Here is a 20,974-nt window from a genome sequence, read left to right on the forward strand (position 1 = left end):
AAAGAATGGGAATGTCCAGTTCTAGTAATTCGATTTCTATGGTTACACCAGCACTGCTTTCATTGTGGTGGCATATACAGTTGTGCTAATGGCACCCTTGCACTTTACAATGGAGCGCAATTGATCAGAATGCTTTTCAAAACTGGTTAAATGGCTATTTTTACCCTGTTGCCACTTGCTACTTACCACAGGTTCGATCAATTACACAATAAACGAGAATCACCTGCCTCCAACCAAATTAATTAGAATTCTGAATAATTTAGTCCAGGCCATTTGAAGTGAAAAATCTCAATTCAGTTTTGATTAAAGGCCCAGTGCAGTCAAAAACGTGATTGTCCTGTGTTTTATATATATTTCCACACTATGAGGTTGGAATAATATTGTGAAAATTATGATAAGGCCCTTTTAGTGTAAGAGCTGTTTGAAAATATCACCTGAAATTTCTGTCTGTTTCGGTGGGATGGAGTTTTGGCCTGCCTGGTGACATCACCACGCGGTAAATTAGTTAATAGAAGAGAGTTCCAAACCTTTTTGCCAAATAACTGCTAGTTTTCAGTTTTCCCCTCCCCACTCCCAGACTGTCCTAGCAAAATTCTTGCTTAAGAAATTGCTTTTTGCTAAGAATCTATTTTTTTTATTGAAAATGTAAAACAATCACAGTAAGGTACTTAATTGTTACCCAGAAATTATTTGATATTGAGATAAAAACTGTTGCATTGGACCTTTAAAAACAATCTTGGTCCTGTGCAGTTGTTAACCAAACAAATAAATGTGTGAACATTAAACGTTTTTTCAATTTCAGAAGAAATAGTGAATCATGCAAGGGTGCTAATGTATTCGAGTGCAACTTTAGTACGACCTACACTGTGGTAAAAGCATAGTACTGCACTTATATTTCATACAGCGAGACAATGTATTTGCGTTTTGCTAATAGAGACAAGGCAACTCCACTCCATGTCTGTTAAGAGATATGGAGCATTTTGTGAGGCAGTACACGTTTCATTTATTTGCTCCTTCTTCAAAGAAAACAAAATAAAACAATTTTCTTTTTGATATATATACACTCTTGTTTTCCCCTTGTGTGTAGAGATACTGTAAGGCATAGAGACGTCGATTCACTTTACAAGGCTTAGGGTGGCTTTCATTCAACATTCAACTTCCTAATGTCTCAGTGTAAAAGTCAGTGACCGGCTTCCCTGTTGATCTTTTAGTTACTGTATTAGCCATTCAGTAGCCACCATGGAAACCCAATGGTAAATCTGTATTTGTATGGAGATACAGTATATTAGTGCCAATATAACTAATTTACATAATTTGGCACTAATCTATCTGCATACTAATGTCCATAATTAATGCGGGGCTGACCACAGTCATAATGGATATATCCTAAACCAATTTGTGGCTTTGGCAAAAAATAATACATCTTTAATCCTTTATTCTAATTTGAATAATAGTTATTATTTATTGCTTATTCTTTTTAAAACACAGAGGTCAATTGTTTGACACAGAGAGACATCTTAGTCTTTGGAGAATATGATGTAAAATCTAATATAAAAACCTTCAAAAGTGAATACATGTATTGGCAAATAAAAAATAATGTATTATACTGATAAGGCAACTGGAAACACATTGAACAACACTGCTTCCTACAGAACAACACGAACAACATCACCTTGCAGTGCATACTCCTTTACCTTTACCTTAAACCAGTCGTAAGTGGTCAACTGGTAGCTGTGGTGACAGATATGTAGTGGTCAATATTGTGGATTCTCACATACTGACCAGCGTGAATATCATACCCATGGCTCTTACTGTGCACTTTATGTTATGCTATCTGTTTATGTGGTCCTTATTTTGGTTGTGTTCATATGGCTTTGCATTGGAAGTCACTTACTGTACCTGTATAGAATAAGTTTTGCTTTATTTTGAACAGTGCATTTTTAAAATATATTTTCACACAGCTCTTAATCATTATTTGTACATGTAGCTGGATGCATTGTTTTGGCACACTTGCCCACTGTTGTCATTGTGACACTGGAGCTTCCGGGCTCAGCTTGTATGTGTCTGTGTTCTGGTCTCCATTTTGTTCCAATGAGTCTTTGTCCCAGTGATGGTTGGTCTCTAGTCTGTGAGTCCCTAGACCAGCACTCTCTCTCTCGTCATTGTGTCTGCCAACCTGCTCTCTGTCTCTCTCCCTCTGTTCTCTCTCTCTGTCCCTCCCCACAGGGGACCCCTCACCAGACCTTGACCTTGACAAACTACATGCCTCCTTCATACTTCCGCCTTTAGTCTCGTCTGTCTCGTCCTCCTCTTCTTCATCTACTCTCCCTCCTATCCCCCCGTCTAGACTGGAGTCACTAAAAAATGTTGGGGTGTCCTCCATGGAAAGGGGGGTGTCCCCGGCCATGTGGCCCAGATCGGTGGACCCTCCTGTGGTAAGAGAAAGCTCCTCACCCTCCTCCGGATCCTGGTGCAGGCTGCAGTAGGCATACCGATGGTTCATGTGTTGGGAGTAGGAGCCGGAGTGGGAGAAGCGCTTGCCACACTTGTCACACTGGTAGGGCTTCTCTCCAGAGTGCAGGCGGCTGTGTTCAATTAGATGGTGCTTGTGCTTGAAGGCCTTCTTGCAGATCTTGCACTCGTGAGGACGCTTACCTGTGGCAATACAACAGAACAGAGCCAGATGTGTAACTGTGGCAATACAACAGAACAGAGCCAGATGTGTAACTGTGGCAATACAACAGAACAGAGCCAGATGTGTAACTGTGGCAATACAACAGAACAGAGCCAGATGTGTAACTGTGGCAATTTCTTGATCTACCTTTATTTTTTTGCAATTGTTAAAGAACCTTTATGTGTATGTAGTTCAGTTCCTTTTTCTGTTTCGGATAACATCTGCCTGATCATGGAACACTTTTGCTCACTTTAGCAATACAACAGAAACATGCTCTAGCAATATAAATCATATGCTTCAAAATACATTTTAACAAGTGAGTAAGATAGTTACAGTAGACTCTGTACGTACCTGTGTGCTCGTACTTGTGTCGGAGCAGAGAGCTGCTCTTCTGGAAGGTTTTGTCACAGATGTCACAAGCGTACAGGCCTTCGTCTGTCTTCTTTAGTCTCTTCCTCCCTGGTCCCCCCTCGCCCTCTCCTCCCTCCTCCATCAGAGAGAGGTAGTCCAGATCCCCACGGCCCATCACCTCACCCTGCAGGACACACACAGATTTATAGTCCGAGGGGTCTCTCCCCAACGGGCAAACTTTTGGCACATGACATCTTGAGGATGTTATTTTCAAATTGTAAACTGGTTCTGACTGAGAAGAGATCAACCAACTGGTCTCTATTAACCAGGTTACGCCATTTTTTTCATGACAAGATCAATGTGAAATCCATTGTTTGGAATATCTATGCTTGGCGGTAACATGAAATACAGTTACACTGTTGGAAGTAACATGTACAGTATTTGTCAGCCCATCTAAGAAAAAACATTAATTTTACCATTAAACTCTCCTGGTGGATCCTCTTCAGCACAGCGTCTGTGTCTGACTCCATCATGTAGGTCATGGGTGAGAGGAATCCCTGGTTGCTAGCTGGACGGCTGAGTGGCAGGGAGGGGACCCCTTCATGCCCTGAGCCAGCTAGCCCAGCAGGCATCATGGGGTTAAACAGAGGGTAGACACTGTAGATGGAACCCCCAAACATAGGAGCGCCGCTGTAGACTGCAGGATGCTGGTGGGATTAGAGTAGATTAGATTGACGTTTAAGGAGGGAATTCTTAGCAGAGCTCACACATGAAATACATAAACTGCATAGAAACACAGCAGGAAACAAACAACAGTACATAGTCAGACATAAATAGTACCCCCTCCTCCTGCACACACACCCGGTTTACTTTATTAGGATCCCCATCAGCTACTGCACATGGGGCAGCTACTCTACCTGGTGAGGAGGTGGACTGAGACTGAGACTCAGCCTCCGGTGGTGCTGGTTCTCTGCTGGGTCTCTCTGGGTCTTCTCTCTCTTCTCTCCCCGGTGAGGGTGTCCTTTACAGGGCTTGCTGTCCTCTAGGGCTTTCCCCTCCTGGGGCTTGGGGAGGGAGAGATCCAGGGGTTGGTCATTCTCGGAGCTACCCGACCGGTGGGTCCTTCCCTGGGGGGCGACTCGGCTTGCAGGAGTGGCGAGGATGGCAGTGGACAGGTCCAGGCAGAGGTGCGAGCCGAACCCTGAAGAGGGGACCCGTCTTCGCCCCAATGGGGGAGGGGATGACATGTCTGTAGCAGGGCTGGTTGGTGCTGGTTGGCCAGGGCTGCCGCCACTCTCCTGGCTGGACCAATAGGACCTCATGGCAAGTGAGTCTGGGCTGGGCTGGAGGGGGGAGTGCATGGCGACCAGCAGCTGCTGAGGGACAGAGTTCCAGCTGGGTCTCTGGAGAGGAGACTTGTCTTTAGGGAAACCGTTGGTCATCATTGGGGGTTTGTGGTTATCTGGTGGTGGTGGGTGGAGAGGGGGTCTGGTGGAGAAGTAGTAGGGAGAGAGGTGGTTTTTTCTTTGAGGATCCTCAGACACCTCCATGGCCTTCCGGTAAATCTTACAGAGGTAGCGCTCGTGCTGGAGTAAGATGGCGGGGCTGGGAAAGAGCTGGGAGCACCAACGACATGTTACCCCTCCACCTACCCCCTGGGGCTCACCCGAGCCAGCACGGTCGCGTTTTAGTTTCAACGGACCCTCCGGCGATGCCATCCCGTCTCTCCCTCCATTGTGAACCCCCAGTCCCCCCTCCTCCCTGGCTGAGACAGACCCCCCCTCCTCCCTGTGCAGCATCTCCTGCAGCATCTTCTCAAACTTTCCCCCAGAGCTGGCATGGAGATACGGCAGCAGGGTGGTCCCCTTGAACACGTTGGCCCGGAGAAAGCGCTCCGGCGCGGGGTCCCACCGCCGGCCCATCTCCCTGCCCAGCTCCTGGCCCCGGAGGAGACCCGTACCATGGTCTCCAGTGAGGTACAGGTTCCTCTCTAACCCCATTGGAGGACGTCCCTCCTGGTTGTGGGGAGGGTAGGGAGAGCCCATCCCACTTCTGTTCCTTCCACTACCTGCAGAGGGCGACGCAGGGGAGGAGTAGTAAGCCCCATGGTGGCCATGTCCGTTGTTATAGCTCCCCCCTCCTCCTCCTCCGCTGCCTTCTCCTCCTCCGCTGCCTCCTCCTCCTCCGCTGCCTTCTCCTCCTCCGCTGCCTCCTCCTCCTCCGCTGCCGCCTCCTCCTCCGCTGCCTCCTCCTCCTCCGGTCAGGCACTTCTTACTGCTGAGGTGTGAGCTGTAGGAGCCGGAGTGAGAGAAACGCTTCTTGCAATTGGAGCACTCATACGGTTTCTCACCTAAAGGAAGATGCACAGATACGGAATATCAATCAAAGATACTACAGTTCAGAAAACATTTGATATAGACTTTATAGAACAATTTGATTGTCAAAAAACATATAAGACTTTATAGAGCAGATCCTGCTCTTCTGCCCTCCTATCATAAACCTATGTGTACATAAGGCGCTATCTATATAAGATTGTACAGTTCCTACAGTACCTTATTTGACACAACGTAAATTTGACAGGATTGATTTGGATTGTCCTTTTCCTTACCACTGTGGATGCGGAGGTGCTCTTTGAGATGGTGTTTGTACTTGAAGGCTTTTCCACACTGAAGACACTTGAACTTCCTGCTCTCTATGCCATGGTCAGACCCAGGGTGCTGCACCAATCACACAGAGACACAATCATACATACAGTCAAATCAGTAGGCCTGCCTTCTAGAGATTGAGAATCAGCTCGAGATTGACATTGCATATCATGCCTGTTCAACAGTCAAACTAGATGAACTAACACAACACTATTTTCAGAGTCATTAGGTCGCTGGTTCATATCCGGCTCAAAATACGATTAAAAAGAGTGCCACCTTGTAGTAGATGGACTCCAAAGAATGATTTTATATTTCTCCCAGTCTCTCACCTTATCCTCTTCCTGACTGTGCAGTGCCATGTGTCGTTCTATCTGTGCCCTATAGTGGGCAGTGTACCCACAGACCGGGCACACCATGTGCCCCCCGTCCCGCTCGTGGCAGAACTTGATGTGCTCGCGTAGAGACGCACCGCGGTGGTAGGTGCGCTGGCAGAAAGGACACGCCTGAAGGTTCCTCATAGCATCAGGACTCAGAGGGACGCCATCTAGGGTACACACACACCAGAGAGAAAGAGGGTGAACTAAACCATCACGAAGATACAATGTCCAGTCCTCAACCTATATCTACATACGTATATCTATAGGTCTCTAAAGAAAGGCTTCATATTCCCCCCCCCCCCCTGCAATTCTGAAAAAAGTAGCTCTATGAATCTTGTAGAAAGCCTTACAGGCCGTATAAGCAGAGATTACGAGAAAGGTGTTTGTGTGAAAGCAGACAGACAGTAGTCTACCTGGAAAACGAGCCTTATTAGCATGCAGTAGATAGAGATGTGCAGTGTGTTTGTGTGAAAGCAGACAGACAGTAGTCTACCTGGAAAACGAGCCTTATTAGCATGCAGTAGATAGAGACATGCAGTGTGTTTGTGTGAAAGGACACAGAGAGCAGCCTACAGTACCTGGTCTCTCAGGTGAGTGCTGCGCCCCAGGAGACCAGATGGGAAGGGGGTCATCGTGGAGGTTCAGGCTGCCAGGGTGATACATGGCTGGGGCTGTAGCGCTGCCATTAGGGGCCTGGTGGGGCTGGTGGTAGTGGTGGGAGGCAGGTTGGTGGGAGGATGCCTTTCTCAGCTGCACCAGGAAGTCATAGTGGGCCATGTCCTCCAGGGCCTGACTGTCTGACCTCTGACCTGCTGGGAAAAAGAGCGATAGGGGATAAAGACGTGTGCCGTGCCTAAGAATAACCCAAAAATAAACCATAGACTCTCATGCCCTATTGCTTAAATATGATATGTGTAATGATATGATATGAACAGAGACTGTGAGCAAATCCCAAATGACAGTATTTTATGTGTAGTGCATTTCATTAATAGTCAACTGGTCTGGTTCCATATCTAGTGCACAAAATGGAACAGAGAGAGAGAGAGGGCACATTCACAATGACACTATTTTCTATGAAGTGCACTACTCTGGTCTAACGTAGTGCACTACATAGAGAATATTTCACCATTGTTTAACCCTCTTAGATAAAATACATAGTTACACTGTGTTTTGAATTTTATGAACAACTATGAAAGCGAGAACTTGTCTGCTCTGGGCATCAGCAGGGATAGCCCAGAAGCTTTTCCCATTGAGTGCAATAACAGGCAGAGAAACCCACAGATGTAATGTAATGTAAAAATGTATGCGCACATGACTGTAAGTCGCTTTGGATAAAAGTGTCTGCTAAATGGCATATTATTATTATTATTATATTATTAATGTAAAGAGAAGAAGACAGACGAGAGGGCGCTCTGCTTTCTATCACAATCAGAGTGCTCTGCTCTGCACTGAGCTGCCTGCCTGTGACAGATTTTTCAAATGTTTGCAGATGTTGGCATATTTCGATCTGTTCTTCATGTGGTGAGGGAAGCGCCTGTGTGGTTGAGTGTTGTAAAAACTGGGCTTTGCATTCATCAGGCACAGCCAAATCACATGAGGTGAGAGAGGAGAGAGGGAGAGCACTCTGATTGTGATAGAAAAGTGTGTGTGTGTGTGTGTGTGTGTGTGTGTGTGTGTGTGTGTGTGTGTGTGTGTGTGTGTGTCTGAGCTAAATGAAAGGGAAAGCTTCTCAGATTCTGCTCCATTCTGATTTCGGTACGGTTAATGTCACCTCTTTGATGCATGGAAATATTGTGACATTGTGGTGGGATGACTCTTTTGTTATGCTGCAGCATATTCAAAGACCATGTCACTCAATAACTTATACAGTCCATTCGGAAAGTACACAGACCCTTTTACTTTTTCCACATTTTGTTACGTTACAGCCTTATTCTGAAATGAATTAAATAGTCCCCCCCCCCCCATCAATCTACACACAGTACCCCATAATGACTAAGCAAAAACTGGTTTTTAGAAATGTTTGGAAATGTATTAACAAATAAAAACTGAAATATCACATTTACATAAGTATTCAGACCCTTTACTCAGTACATTGTTGAAGCACCTTTGGCAACGATTACAGCCTTGAGTCTTCTTGGGTATGACGCTACAAGCTTGGCACACCTGCATTTGGGGAGTTTCTCCCATTCTTCTCTGCAGATCCTCTCAAGCTCTGTCAGGTTGGATGGGGAGCGTTGCTGCACAGCTATTTTCAGGTCTCTCCAGAGATGTTTGATCGGATTCAAGTCCGGGCTCTGGCTGGGCCACTCAAGGACATTCAGAGACTTGTCCCGAGGCCACTCCTGCGTTGTCTTGGCTGTGTGCTTAGGGTCGTTGTCCTGTTGGAAGGTGAACCTTCGCCTCCGTCTGAGGTCCTCAGTGCTCTGGAGCAGGTTTTAATCAAGGATCTCTCTGTACTTTGCTCCATTCATATTTCCCTCGATCCTGACTAGTCTCCTAGTCCCTGCCTCTGAAAAACATCCCCACAGCATGATGCTGCCACCACCATGCTTCACCGTAGGGATGGTGCCAGGTTTCCTCCAGACGTGACGCTTGGCATTCAGGCCATAGAGTTCAATCTTGGTTTCATCAGACCAGAGAATCTTGTTTCTCATGGTCTGAGAGACTTTAGGTGCCTTTTGGCAAACTCCAAGCGGGCTGTCATGTGCCTTTTACTGAGGTGTGGCTTCCGTCTGTCCAGTCTACCATAAAGGCTGATTGGTGGAGTGCTGCAGAGATGGTTGTCCTTCTGGAAGGTTCTCCCATCTCCACAGAGGAACTCTGGAGCTCTGTCAGAGTGACCATAGGGTTCTTGGTCACCTCCCTGAACAAGGCCCTTCTCCCCCGATTGCTCAGTTTGGCTGGGTGGCCAGCTCTAGGAAGAGTCTTGGTGGTTCCAAACTTCTTCCATTTAAGAATGATGGAGGCCACTGTGTTCTTAGGGACCTTCAATGCTGCAGACATTTTTTGGTACCCTTCCCCAGATCTGTGCCTCGACACAATCCTGTCTCGGAGCTCCACTGACAATTCCTTCGACTTCATGGCTTGGTTTTTGCTCTGACATGCACTGTCAATTGTGGGGCCTTATATAGACAGGTGTGTGCCTTTCCTAATAATGTCCAATCAATTGAATTTACCACAGGTGGACTCCAATCAAGTTGTAGAAACATCTCAATGATTATCAATGGAAACAGGATGCACCTGAGCTCAATTTCGAATCTCTTAGCAAAGGGTCTGAATACTTATGTAAATAAGGTATTTCTGTTTTTCATTTTTAATACACTTGCAAAAAAAATTTTAAAACTGTTTTTGCTTTGTCATTATAAGGTATTGTTTGTAGATTGATGAGAAAAAAAAATATATTTTAGAATAAGGCTGTAATGTAACAAAATGTGGAAAAAGTCAAGGGGTCTGAATACTTACCGAATGCACTGTATATACTGAACAAAAATATAAACGCAACATGCAACAATTTCAACGATTTTACTGGGTTACAGTTCATATAAGGAAATCAGTCAATTGAAATGAACTCATTAGGCCTTAATATATGTATTTAACATGACTGGGAATACAGATATACATCTGTTGGTCACAGATACCTTTAAAAAAAAGTTGGGGCGTGGATCAGAAAACCAGTCAGTATCTGGTGTGACCACCATTTGCCTCATGCAGCGCGACACATTTCCTTCGCATAGAGTGGATCAGGCTGTTAATTCTGGCCTGTGGAATGTTTTCCCACTCCTCTTCAATTGCTGTGCGAAGTTGCTGAATATTGGCGGGAACTGGAACACACTGTTGTACACCTCGATCCAGAGCATCCCAAACATGCTCAATTGGTGATATGTCCGGTAAGTATGCAGGCCATGGAAGAACTGGGACATTTTCAGCTTCCAGGAATTGTGTACAGATCCTTGTGACATGGGACTATGCATTATAATGCTGAAACATGAGGTGATGGTGGCGGATTAATGGCACGACAATGGCCCTCAGGATCTCGTCACGGTATCTCTGTGCATTAAAATTGCAATCGAGAAAATGCAATTGTGTTTGTTGTCCGTCGCTTATACCTGCCCATACCAGAACCCCACCGCCACCATGGGGCATCTGTTCACCACGTTGACATCAGCAAGCCACTCGCCCACACATCGCCATACACGTGGTCTGCGGTTGTTAGGCCAGTTGGACGTACTGCCAAGTTCTCTAAAATGACGTTGGAGGTAGCATATGGTAGAGAAATGAACATTCAATTCTCTGGCAACAGCTCTGGAGGACATTCCTGCAGTCAGCATGCCAATTGCACACTCCCTCTAAACCTGAGACATCCGTGGCATTGTGTTGTGTGACAAAACTGCACATTTTAGAGTGGCCTTTTATTGTCCCCAGCACAAGGTGCACCTTTGTAATGATCATGCTGTTGAATTAGCTTCTTGATATGTCACACCTGTCAGGTGGATGGTTTATCTTGACAAAGGAGAAATGCTCACTAACAGGGATGTAAACAAATTTGTGCACAACATTTTAGAGAAATAAGCTTTTTGTGCATATTGAACATTTCTGGGATCTTTTATTTCAGCTCATGAAACACTTTACATGTTGTGTTTATATTTTTGTTCAGTTTAGTACACTACTTTTGACCAGAGCCCTATGGTAGTAGTGTACTATATAGGGTGCCATTTGGGATATTTGGGACAAACAAATCTCGGTTAACCCAGAACTAAAGTCTTGCATAATTGGTCAGATGCTCGATTAAGTTCTTGTCCATATATGTTAAGAGAAGACATAGAACGAGTATCGGAACCAGAACAAAGAGCTCTATGGGCCAAATGTCCTCTCCCCTTCCAAAATTCGAAAGATGCAAAAACCTGCAAAATCGTGATTTGTCCGAACCACCAGAACTAATACTGCTCATTATCTCATGACAGATCTAATGTACCATCCATGTTTACGTAGTCTGTCCATGAGACAATAGCGACAAACCAAGACTGAAGAAGAAAAAGTGTGAACTTTGTTGATAAGCTTACTATAGGTCTTGAGTGATCCATGCTCCTTCTCGCCATCCATGTCCTCCATGGTTAGCCCACTCCCAGGGCCCTCCTCCTCAGCCTCCTCTTCCCAGTGGCCCCCTCTGGGGCTGGGGCTGAGGCTTAGGTTGTGGGGCTGAGTTGAGTGGCCCCTAGGGCTGGGGCTGCCTTCTGGCTCGGTCCCCTCCCCGTCCCCCTCTCCCTCGCTGGGGGTCAGACTGGTCTTGTCCAGGCTGGCCTGGTAGTCCTGGACCTCTAGGCTCCACAAACCCACCTCATCACCATCCTCCCCCTCCGAGCCCAGTGAACTGACCTGCTCAATGTCCACTGTCGAGAGTGAGTGAGAGAGAGAGAGAGGGGGTGGGGGGGGGATTTTATTTCACTCTCTTTAGAATCTAAAATGAATTAAGAGTCTACTTCTATTGCCTTAATACCAGAGGAAAGAAAGTACTATAAAATTACAATATAAAATAAACCTTACATTTAAAACCTTGCAACCATGTAATTACCCTCAATAGTTATATTATTAGTTCAAGTGGTGACTATTTTCAAAGGGTTAATAGAACTCTCCTCTTATTGTTGAAGTTGTGTTACTGACATATCTAACACAGGTGAAAGAACAGTTAAAAACACAAAATGCACAGAAATAACTGGAGAGTGTATACAACAGCATCATAGTGTGAGAATGCTATTTTATCCACCGCCACATTCTCCCATCGTGGAGACAATAAATTATTATCAAACACACACACATGCAGGCACGCACACACACACACACGCACACACACAAATTTGAGAGGGACCGTAAAAGCCACTTTCTCCCATCGTGGAGACAATAAATGAGGATCACAAACACATGCAGGGGATTTCAACTGTAGACTCGTATTTCCCAAACTCCTCTGAGGTCTCTCTCTTTCCCCTCACTCTGATTGGCTAATCATTACCACATAGAACCATACATTCACTTTGATGGGTTTATATACATCATTGCATAGAACCCTTTACTTTTGAACAGGGAGCTCTTTTAGGCACAGCGTTGGCACAGGAAAATATGTGTTTATGTATGTCTCTTTTTGCGTCTCTGTGAAACTGTGTATGTCACTTCAAACAAAGCCAAACAAAAACACGACAGTTCATAAACTATTAAATTCAGGGGCACAACTTTCACTGGGGACGGCGGGGACATGTCCCCCCCCCCCTCCACGTTCTGAAATTGCATTTTTGTCCCCCCCAGTTTTATCATTGGAATGTGATACAAAACGGGTCAACGGTGTGCTTTAGGACCATGCGGACGCCTCCGAGCGGTCGGGTAGGCTGTTTGGAGTGTTTATCCGACTGGAGTTTAAAAAATAAATTAAAAAGTTATGTCCCCCCCACTTCTAAAACCAAACTTGCGCCCCTGATAAAATTAGAACTCACACATGGTTTTGTAGAGCATGTGTACTGTATGTGTACAGACATTGAACGAAAGTGTTGCATCAGAATTATGAATTGTAGCTCAGTTGGTAGAGCATGGCGCTTGTAATGCCAGGGTAGTGGGTTCAATTCATGGGCTCACCCATAGGTAAAATATACGCAGGCATGACTGTCAGATGCTTTCGATAAAAGCGTCTGCTAAATGGCATTTAAATATATAAAGTGGGAATAATTTTCAGCTTTGCTATGACTGCATTGGCAATATCTAATCATTACCACATAGAACCATACATTCACTTTGATGTGTCTAGCACTGCAGAGAACCGTTCCCTTTTATGGGTTTATATACATCATTGCATATAACCCTTCACTAAAGAGCTCTGATGTGTGTGACTTTGCCAATGTTTTCCACAGGATACAGTATGTGCTGAATTGGCACTGATAGGAGCAGTGTTGGCAAAGTGAACATGTGATCCTACAGTTTGTTAACTTGTGTAAAACTCCTACTGTTCATGTGACGTCAAATGAAGTCAAACACAAACAAAATATGTTTTGTTATAAACACAAACATACGTTGTAAACATAAACACAAAGGTTGACACCCTATAACATGAGAAGTCAGAGAGGGGTTTGTACAGTACATCATGTGTACAAACTTTGAATGAGATTTTTAATTATTTACTTTTATGAAGTCATGGAATTAATCACTGGCCTGTATTCAGTTCATATGCATAACCTTACTGAACACAGAGTGAAAGGGTTGCATGTGAATTACTTGCAGCTTTGCTATGAGTACATTGTAACAGGCTATTGATGAACCTGTGTTTTATATTTCAATCTCCAAGGAATGACTCCAGGTATGACTGGAATTCTATTCTCTTCTCTTTTATTTAAATTGAAATGACCCCCTAGGTTTCTATGTCTTATGTTTGTGATTGTGTTCACACACAGTGAGTAAGCAGATGAGTTCATGTTTGGGGAGCCCACTGCCATTTTAGAAGAAGAAAGTATTGGTCAAATGAGTAATCTCGATGGGTCACACTTGTATCATTCTCACTGACTGCATATACAGAAGAGCTGAGGTGACTAAATTCAGACATGACCTTTACCGTTATGACTGTGATGCTTTGACTGTCGTGAAAAAGTGGGCTGGTGGGCTCGAGGGGCAGCCCAGAAATGCAGCTATTTAATTTCCAGCATCCTCAGCTTCGCTCTGCTCTCTCACAGTAAATGCATGCTCCGGCTGAATTTCACTAGTCATGAACTCTGTATTAAAGAAGTTTACTCTTCACTGCCCTACCAGATATTAGAAGAACAGAGGGAGATATTGATAGGCCTCCTCTGTCTGTCTAATCACGGAAGCTAGTGTCAGTACTGTCAAGGTACGACTGACACAACACCACAGCACAGTGATGTAGATATGAATATGGTGAGTGTTATCGTTCTCAGACAGTCTTCAAAACAGTCCCCTGAGGGCTGACTGATCGACAGCCTCAACCATGATGCAGCAGAGTGTAGCGCAATAAAAGGTTACAATATGACTCAGGCATTCCATCCCACGAAACATGCAAAATGGCAGTTGTCCTTTGTTCTCAGCTGTGTTCTACTCTCCAATTCCTCTCCTCTCCTTCTCCCTTTCACTCCTTCTCTCCTCTCTTCTCCTTCCCAGCCCTTGCACTGTTCAACCTCTCTTGGATTTATTGGTTCTTACTCAATATAAAAGAGTCTGTGAAGAATGCACTCGCTATCCAAATAAATATATCAAGTGTGCAGATAATGAAAGCCATCCCCAGGTCAGGTTGTGCGATGCTGCTTTAATGACAGCACATGCAGTGCAGTGTCACTCACTGTTATCGGAGAGAAAATTAAATCCAATTTGGGAGGTAATGTGGACCAGACCAGAATTCTCCCTCTCACTGGTAGGTTGGGGACTGACTGTATGACTGTGCCCAAATGGCACCCTACTCCCTACATAGTGCACTACTTTGGACCAGAGCCTTATGGGCCCTGGTCAAAGGTAGTGCACTATATAGCAAGTAGGGTGTGATTTGGGATGTACTATATGTCTTACAGAGAAATCCCTTCAGGGATAAGAGTCTCGTCTCAACAACATGCTGTAACATGGACCATATAGTTGTACCTCCCTCCCTCCCGTCATTTCAGGAAACAGATTTGATCACAATTTCATCCCCTGTAAAAGGAATGTAATGTAGTCTCTCTGTCTTTCCACAGCTCAGCTAGATATCAGTGAAGGGAGATACAGTAGGAGCTAACAAGCCTAACTCTGGAGCCATATACCGTACTGTAGCAAGATATTATACAACGTGGTGTGGCAACAAAGTTGACGTTAAATTTGACTATATGCGAGTTTAAATTTAAAACAATTCTGCAGCCTACTCCATTCTCTGTCAGTCCGTCATTACAAAGGTGTATAAATGCATTATTACCAAAACTTTTTGGGAACGCAGCTGAATACTTGCTTTGATAAGTCAATTAAATTGGTACTGTTCATACATGAGATAAAGGTCCCTGTAACTCTGTTATAACCCAACAATAAAGCATACAGTGAGGTCCAAAAGTATTTGGTCAGTGACACATTTTTTATTGTTTTGTATTACAGATGAGTGAGAAAGTTACAGAGGTATAAATATCATAACCCCCCAGAAAAAAATGCTAACCTCTCCCTGTTATTGGTAATGGTGAGAGGTTAGCATGTCTTGAGGGGTATGATATAAAATGCTAACCTCCCCTGTTATTGGTAATGGTGAGAGGTTAGCATGTCTTAGGGGTATGATATGTGTGCCTCTGTAACTTTCTCACTCATCGTTATTCACGATTCATTCAGGATTATCCGTAATCATGGTAGCATCCACATTAATGTAGAAGTGTTCAGAAACCTATTCTATTCATATTTACAATAAAAGTGACTACAAAATGGCACAATAAATGATTTACTAGTCTACTTTAGTCTACTTTAATGCACATATACAGTGGGTTCCATAATTATTGGCACCCTTGATAAAGATGAGCAAAAAAGACTGTATAAAATAAATAAATGCTCCAAACATTTGGAAAATTAAATTATTTTATACTAATACACCTGCTCAGAGAAAGAGATTTAGTTTAAGAAGTAAACAAATAAAATCTAAACAAGATAGGTCTAAAAATTATTGCCACCGCTGTTTTCAGTACTCCAGCACCTTACCCATGCGAGTATAACGACACCAATACTTTTCCTAAAATGTTTTATGAGATTGGAGAACAATATAGCCCCATAACATCAAAGATGCACCACCACCAAATTAATAACAAATTGGTGGTAAAATATGGTGGTGGATCTTTGATGTTATGGGGCTATTTTGCTTCCACTGGTCCTGGGGCCCTTTTTAAGGTCAACGGCATCATGAACTATACCAAGTACCCTGACTTTTTAGCCAGAAACCCGGTTGCCTCTGCCACGAGGGTGACGCTTGGCCGCAAATTGATCTTCCAGCAAGACAATAACCCCAAGCACTAATCAAAATCCACAAACAAATAGTTAATTGACCACAAAATCAAAATTTTGCAATGGCGATCTTAGTGTCCGGACTTGAACCCTATTGAAAACCTGTGGTCTGAATTAAAGAGGGCAGTCCATAAGCGCAGACGAAGGATATAAAGGCTCTGAAGAATTCTGTGTGGTCTAAGATCCCTCCCAACGTGTTCTCCAATCTCATAAAACATTTTAGAAAAAGGCTCAGTGTCGTTATCCTCGCAAGGGGAGGTTGCTAGAGTATTGAAAACAGGGGTGCCAATAATTTTGACCACAACATTTTATTTATTTATTTGTATTACTTTTTAAACAAAATCTCTTTCTCTGAGCAATATTTCTCAAAATGTTTTTACAGTCTTTTTTGCTCATCTTTATCAAGGGTGACAATTATTTTGTGAATTTGTCCAAATACTTTTAGTTCCCTAAAATGGGGGGACTATGTACAAAAAGTGATGTAATTTCTAAACGGTCACCCGATATCGATGAAAATTAAAGCTGAATGTCTGCACTTTAACCTCATAGTCATTGTATCATTTCAAATCCTAAGTGCTGGAGTACAGAGCCAAAACACCAAAACATTTGTCACTGTCCAAATACTTTTGGACTTCACTGTATATATTTCAAACTCTATTATTAAAATTACATTATAAAAAGATGGTTCACTCAAATATTACAATGGAAAATATTGTAATATATAATGAAATTGAAATAATATTTGTTTCAATTTGTTCCTCATTTTGATTTTATTCTAAACATAAATTATACTCTGACAATATTTATGAGGTTAGGAGATTTGCACAGACTTGATGACTTCTAAGGAAATAAAATACCAATCTATATGACAGTAAATTAATTCAGCATTACAGCTAAAAAGATGGATGAAAAAATAGGAAGATTAAGCATATTTTGTTGATTTTAAATTAATATTGATCTTGAGGAATCTGACACGCAATGCAATGATAAAACAACAAGGCAACAGTAAACATGTCGACCCCCACAAATGATGCACTGCCCCCTGTTGGGTCAATTGAGATATTGCGTGTGACTAGCACATTTCAGTTAATTACTATAGTTTCCGCCTTGGGCCATTCAGTGTAATTTTGTAAATGCCGAATCTCTATGGCAAAATGCATCATTCACACAAGTTTCGTCCTAACAGGCCAGTGGTGTCTGATATATCGCGCGTGACTAACGCCCTAACGGACGGAGACAGATCCACAGTCTCCTCCTCGATTTCCTCGTGTGGGACAGTTACATTAGTAAAATGGCTCAGTATTTTAAACCGTATTTCAGAATAATTAAAGGGGTGATACTAAAGGGGTGAACAATTTGGATAAAATGTCAAATGTACACATTCCAAATATCTGCATGCCTATACTTAGCACAATCAGACATGGCATAGATGCCATTGGGGCAGCCGTAAACAAGCGTTTTCATACAGCCAACTGTTGTTCAATATAACATCAATAAAATAAATATGTTTCTCAACTCTCTGAAGAAATAGAAATGAAATTCACAATTTTACAGCTGTGTTACCACATGCAAGGTATAGGAGAGGAGGCCACAATGACAGTAATGGCAGCAGTATTTCTCAAGACACAGAGGAAATTGTAAAGGTGGGCGAGCAAAACACCTGCTTGTACAGTATAGTGATACAACTCTACATGAATGTACTTTTCTTGTGCAAGTTCAAAAAAATAAATTAAAAAAAATAATTGATACAGGGAATGTTTTAGATGAAGATACGAATAATGACTTTTTTTTTCTCCAATATAAGGTTTTGAAAAACAAACAAACTCCCTCATAGACAAGATACCATTTCTCTCACAATAACCAAAAGATGAAATGCTATGTTACACAAGCCCCATTTTTAGACAGAGACACACATGCAGGAGCAAGCAGGAAATAGTTACAGTAGCCTACCTATGATGGCAGCAGCACAGACAGAAGATCCATACTGTATTAATCCAGAAGTTCAGCAATGATGATGATGATGATGATAAAGAGGACTATTTAGGACATTTTAGAGATCAACTAGCCCAAAACACTAACGCAACGCAATGTCTGAATTATAACAAATACCAAAGCAGCTATTTGACATTCTTGCAATGAGTCAGAGGCACCACATCTAACAACAAACACCTCCCACTCCAGCTCTTCTATCAACACTGTCAGTCTGTCAGGGAGGCAGGCAGGTCCACTGCTCTTTCTGGCCTCGCTTGGCCTGGTCTGATAGCACACACAGAGAGAGCAAGGCCACATTGCAGAGAGGGAACCAGGACATTATATCAAAGCATTCAGTATATAAAATATGTCTATTTGTCTCTAAATTATAAACTGGTAATAGATTAGACATCAACTACTGTACCTACCACACATATTCAACTAATATGCAGAACAACCATTTTTATTGTTCAATTGGTTGGTGATAGAAGTGGAAAATAAATCCTAAATAATTACTCTGCATCAAATTCATGTTGATAAACCCTTACATCATCCTTATACTTACCTGCAGCTTTATAACATTCTTACAGTAGAGTAATGATAGAACAAGTGTCTGTCTATTGATGGTAAAATAAGTGTGTATATTTTAGGCACACTACCGTCAGACTTTTAGAAACACTTGCCCTGATGCACTGTACAGTAGGCCACAATGTCGTATTGCTGCAGAAGAGCAGTCTGAATCTTGTGAACATTCACGCTATAAACTGTGCTACTGGGATGGCCAATCAGGAGGCGAAAGAAACGCATACCTGTTTAGGCGAGGTGCTGGCAAGCGGAGTAGAACACTTGAAAAAGAAAAGGAGAACCGAACACTAGGAGCTCAGATGCAATAATTTTATAACCAACGTTTCAACAGCCAAGACCTTTGCTCCCTTCGGTCTCATTGTAGAGTTTCATCTGAAGCCAGTCTTGTGATTATTGTGTTTTTGCTATCCATGGTAAATAATTTTTGCAGGCCTATGTAGCCAAATTGTATTTATGATCGAATGTAATCCATTCATGCTTTTTTATATGCTCTATTTATACCTCTATAAATAGAACATATAAAATGTACCTCTCTTTCTAGTGGGATGGCCAACATGTATCACATCAGTTGCATGTATGATGGGGTTGAGAGCATAACTTACCATTAGTAATACCTTTGATCAGTAATGTCTTTGTGGAGTGTGTGGCTTCTCTCTGCAAATGTGTGGGTGTGAATGTGTTTGTGGGAGAAAGAGATAACGAGAGAGAGAGAGAGAGAGAGAAGATAGTGGGTGGAAATTCCCTGAATGACTAGCAAGTCACAGAATGACTAGCAAGTCAGCTAGGAGACCAGACCCAGTGCATCAAAAGACACAGTGCAGCGTCACAGATCATTCTTTTGATGTCCTCAGAAAGCATGATGTAATAATTAAAAAGACCTCACCCTATCAAGGCATCCACGCACAGATTGCTGTGTCAGAGATGAAGGGAATAGAAAGAAGGGAGGAATGGAACACCTTGTGTCTTTCCTGCCAGTCATGTTTAGCCCATAGGTTTAGCCTGTGCAGAGGAGTGTCTATGTATGAGTTCATGCCCACATAGCCGACGGTGTGGTACTCTGTTACCCACTAAACCCAGTACAGGAAGAAGAGCCGGCGGCAGAAATAATCAGTTGGACGGGCCTTTGATTTCCATAGGCGGGCACGTTTTTTCACGTGACCTCCTCTGTGGTGTGCACATGCTTGTTTGTTCAGAATTTGTTAAAATGGGTGTTATATTAAAGACCATAAGCAGCTTGTGAGTTTCAAGTTTGGGGAAGTTTACAATTTATCCTACCATTTCTACCGATCAGCGTGCCAGTTATGATTATTTTTATATGCACATTTTCGTGGAACAGTTTCATTTCAATAATAACGTTTTCGTTTCTCAAAATCATTGTCACATGTTTAATCATAAAAATCTGAAGTAAAATTATACAAATCTAAAAGTTAAAATTCAATTATCCTGTCTGCCTCCCTTTCTATCTGTCTTGACTTGAGCTATTGCTAATGAAGTGCAACATAGTATCATATCATCAACTGGGTCGGCCGAAGCTGTAGCTAGCGAACTTGCAACATCACATCAACTAGCCTGTTCCAGGCCCTCAGAGTTTCCAGCACCAGTGAGCTCAGGACAGACAGTCGGGACAGACAGCTCGTTTTTTATGACGTTTCCACTGGATATATGGAATCATCAGATCATCATGCTCTTTCACACCAAGGCTTGGAGATTATCGAGGCCGGGAGTGTTGAAAAGATTTTTCAAATACTGAAGAACTATCATTCACAATGGATGTTAAAAAAACTTTGTTGACATACTGTGTGAGGTTAAGAAAAATGGACTCAGAAGCTCTGCTTATTAATGGTGGATGTGGTGAGTTCTGACAATCATAAATCAAACATTGCCAAATGGGCGCTTTCCTACTTTTGCACGCAGCAGGTCAGGTAGGCCTAAATCTGTGTGTGCTCAGGTGCCTCAACGTTCTCAGGAAAGAGAAACCAGAGACATGCTCATTGCTCACATGGAGCACTCCAAACAAAAGACAGTGAAAACGTGCAAAACTCGTAATGGTTATGAAATTAACCAAAGCATGTTTCTCACAAGTGTAGCAGGTTGTGAACTCCGCAAACAACGTTTCCAGTCCGAGAATGAAAACGGTAAATGACTGTAATTAATACATGCATTAACAGAAATTAATGTAACCAAATGACAGATAATTAACAGCACATTTACTAGGCCTACTGGTGACACACTCTATGTAATGGGGAATTTATACAAAATAAACAAAGGGCAAACAATTCACACAATGAAACAATGAATGCGCAAGAATTGGCGGGAGACAGCTGAGCGCATTCTGGAGAGGTGAGTGCATGCATTCTGGAGAGAGAGGGTCCATATCTTTTCCACACACC

General features: G+C 42.9%; 1 protein-coding gene across 1 annotated transcript; it reads right to left on the bottom strand.

Moving 5' to 3' along the window:
- Positions 1 to 1,511: 1,511 nt before the first annotated feature.
- Positions 1,512 to 18,189, bottom strand: LOC121578697 (zinc finger E-box-binding homeobox 2-like). The gene is made up of 10 exons (XM_041893085.1): positions 17,979 to 18,189; positions 11,108 to 11,434; positions 6,626 to 6,859; positions 6,000 to 6,214; positions 5,634 to 5,742; positions 5,271 to 5,375; positions 3,943 to 5,186; positions 3,502 to 3,732; positions 3,026 to 3,209; positions 1,512 to 2,655 (listed from the first exon to the last, which is right to left on the bottom strand). The coding sequence occupies exons 2-10, from the start codon at positions 11,154 to 11,156 to the stop codon at positions 2,024 to 2,026; spliced, it is 3,003 nt and encodes a 1,000-aa protein (XP_041749019.1). The 5' UTR covers positions 11,157 to 11,434; positions 17,979 to 18,189; the 3' UTR covers positions 1,512 to 2,023.
- Between the last annotated feature and the right edge of the window lie 2,785 nt (positions 18,190 to 20,974).

The sequence above is a fragment of the Coregonus clupeaformis genome, chromosome 12, assembly GCF_020615455.1.
Source record: "Coregonus clupeaformis isolate EN_2021a chromosome 12, ASM2061545v1, whole genome shotgun sequence".
Lineage (NCBI taxonomy): Eukaryota > Metazoa > Chordata > Actinopteri > Salmoniformes > Salmonidae > Coregonus > Coregonus clupeaformis.

Coding starts and splice junctions, on each gene's coding strand:
- LOC121578697 (XM_041893085.1), bottom strand. CDS start 11,156: ATGGAGGACATGGATGGCGAGAAGGAGCATGGATCACTCAAGACCTAT. Junction 5,376..5,633: donor GCACCTCCGCATCCACAGTG/GTAAGGAAAAGG, acceptor ATCTTCCTTTAG/GTGAGAAACCGTATGAGTGC. Junction 5,187..5,270: donor CCTGACCGGAGGAGGAGGAG/GCAGCGGAGGAG, acceptor GCAGCGGAGGAG/GAGAAGGCAGCGGAGGAGGA.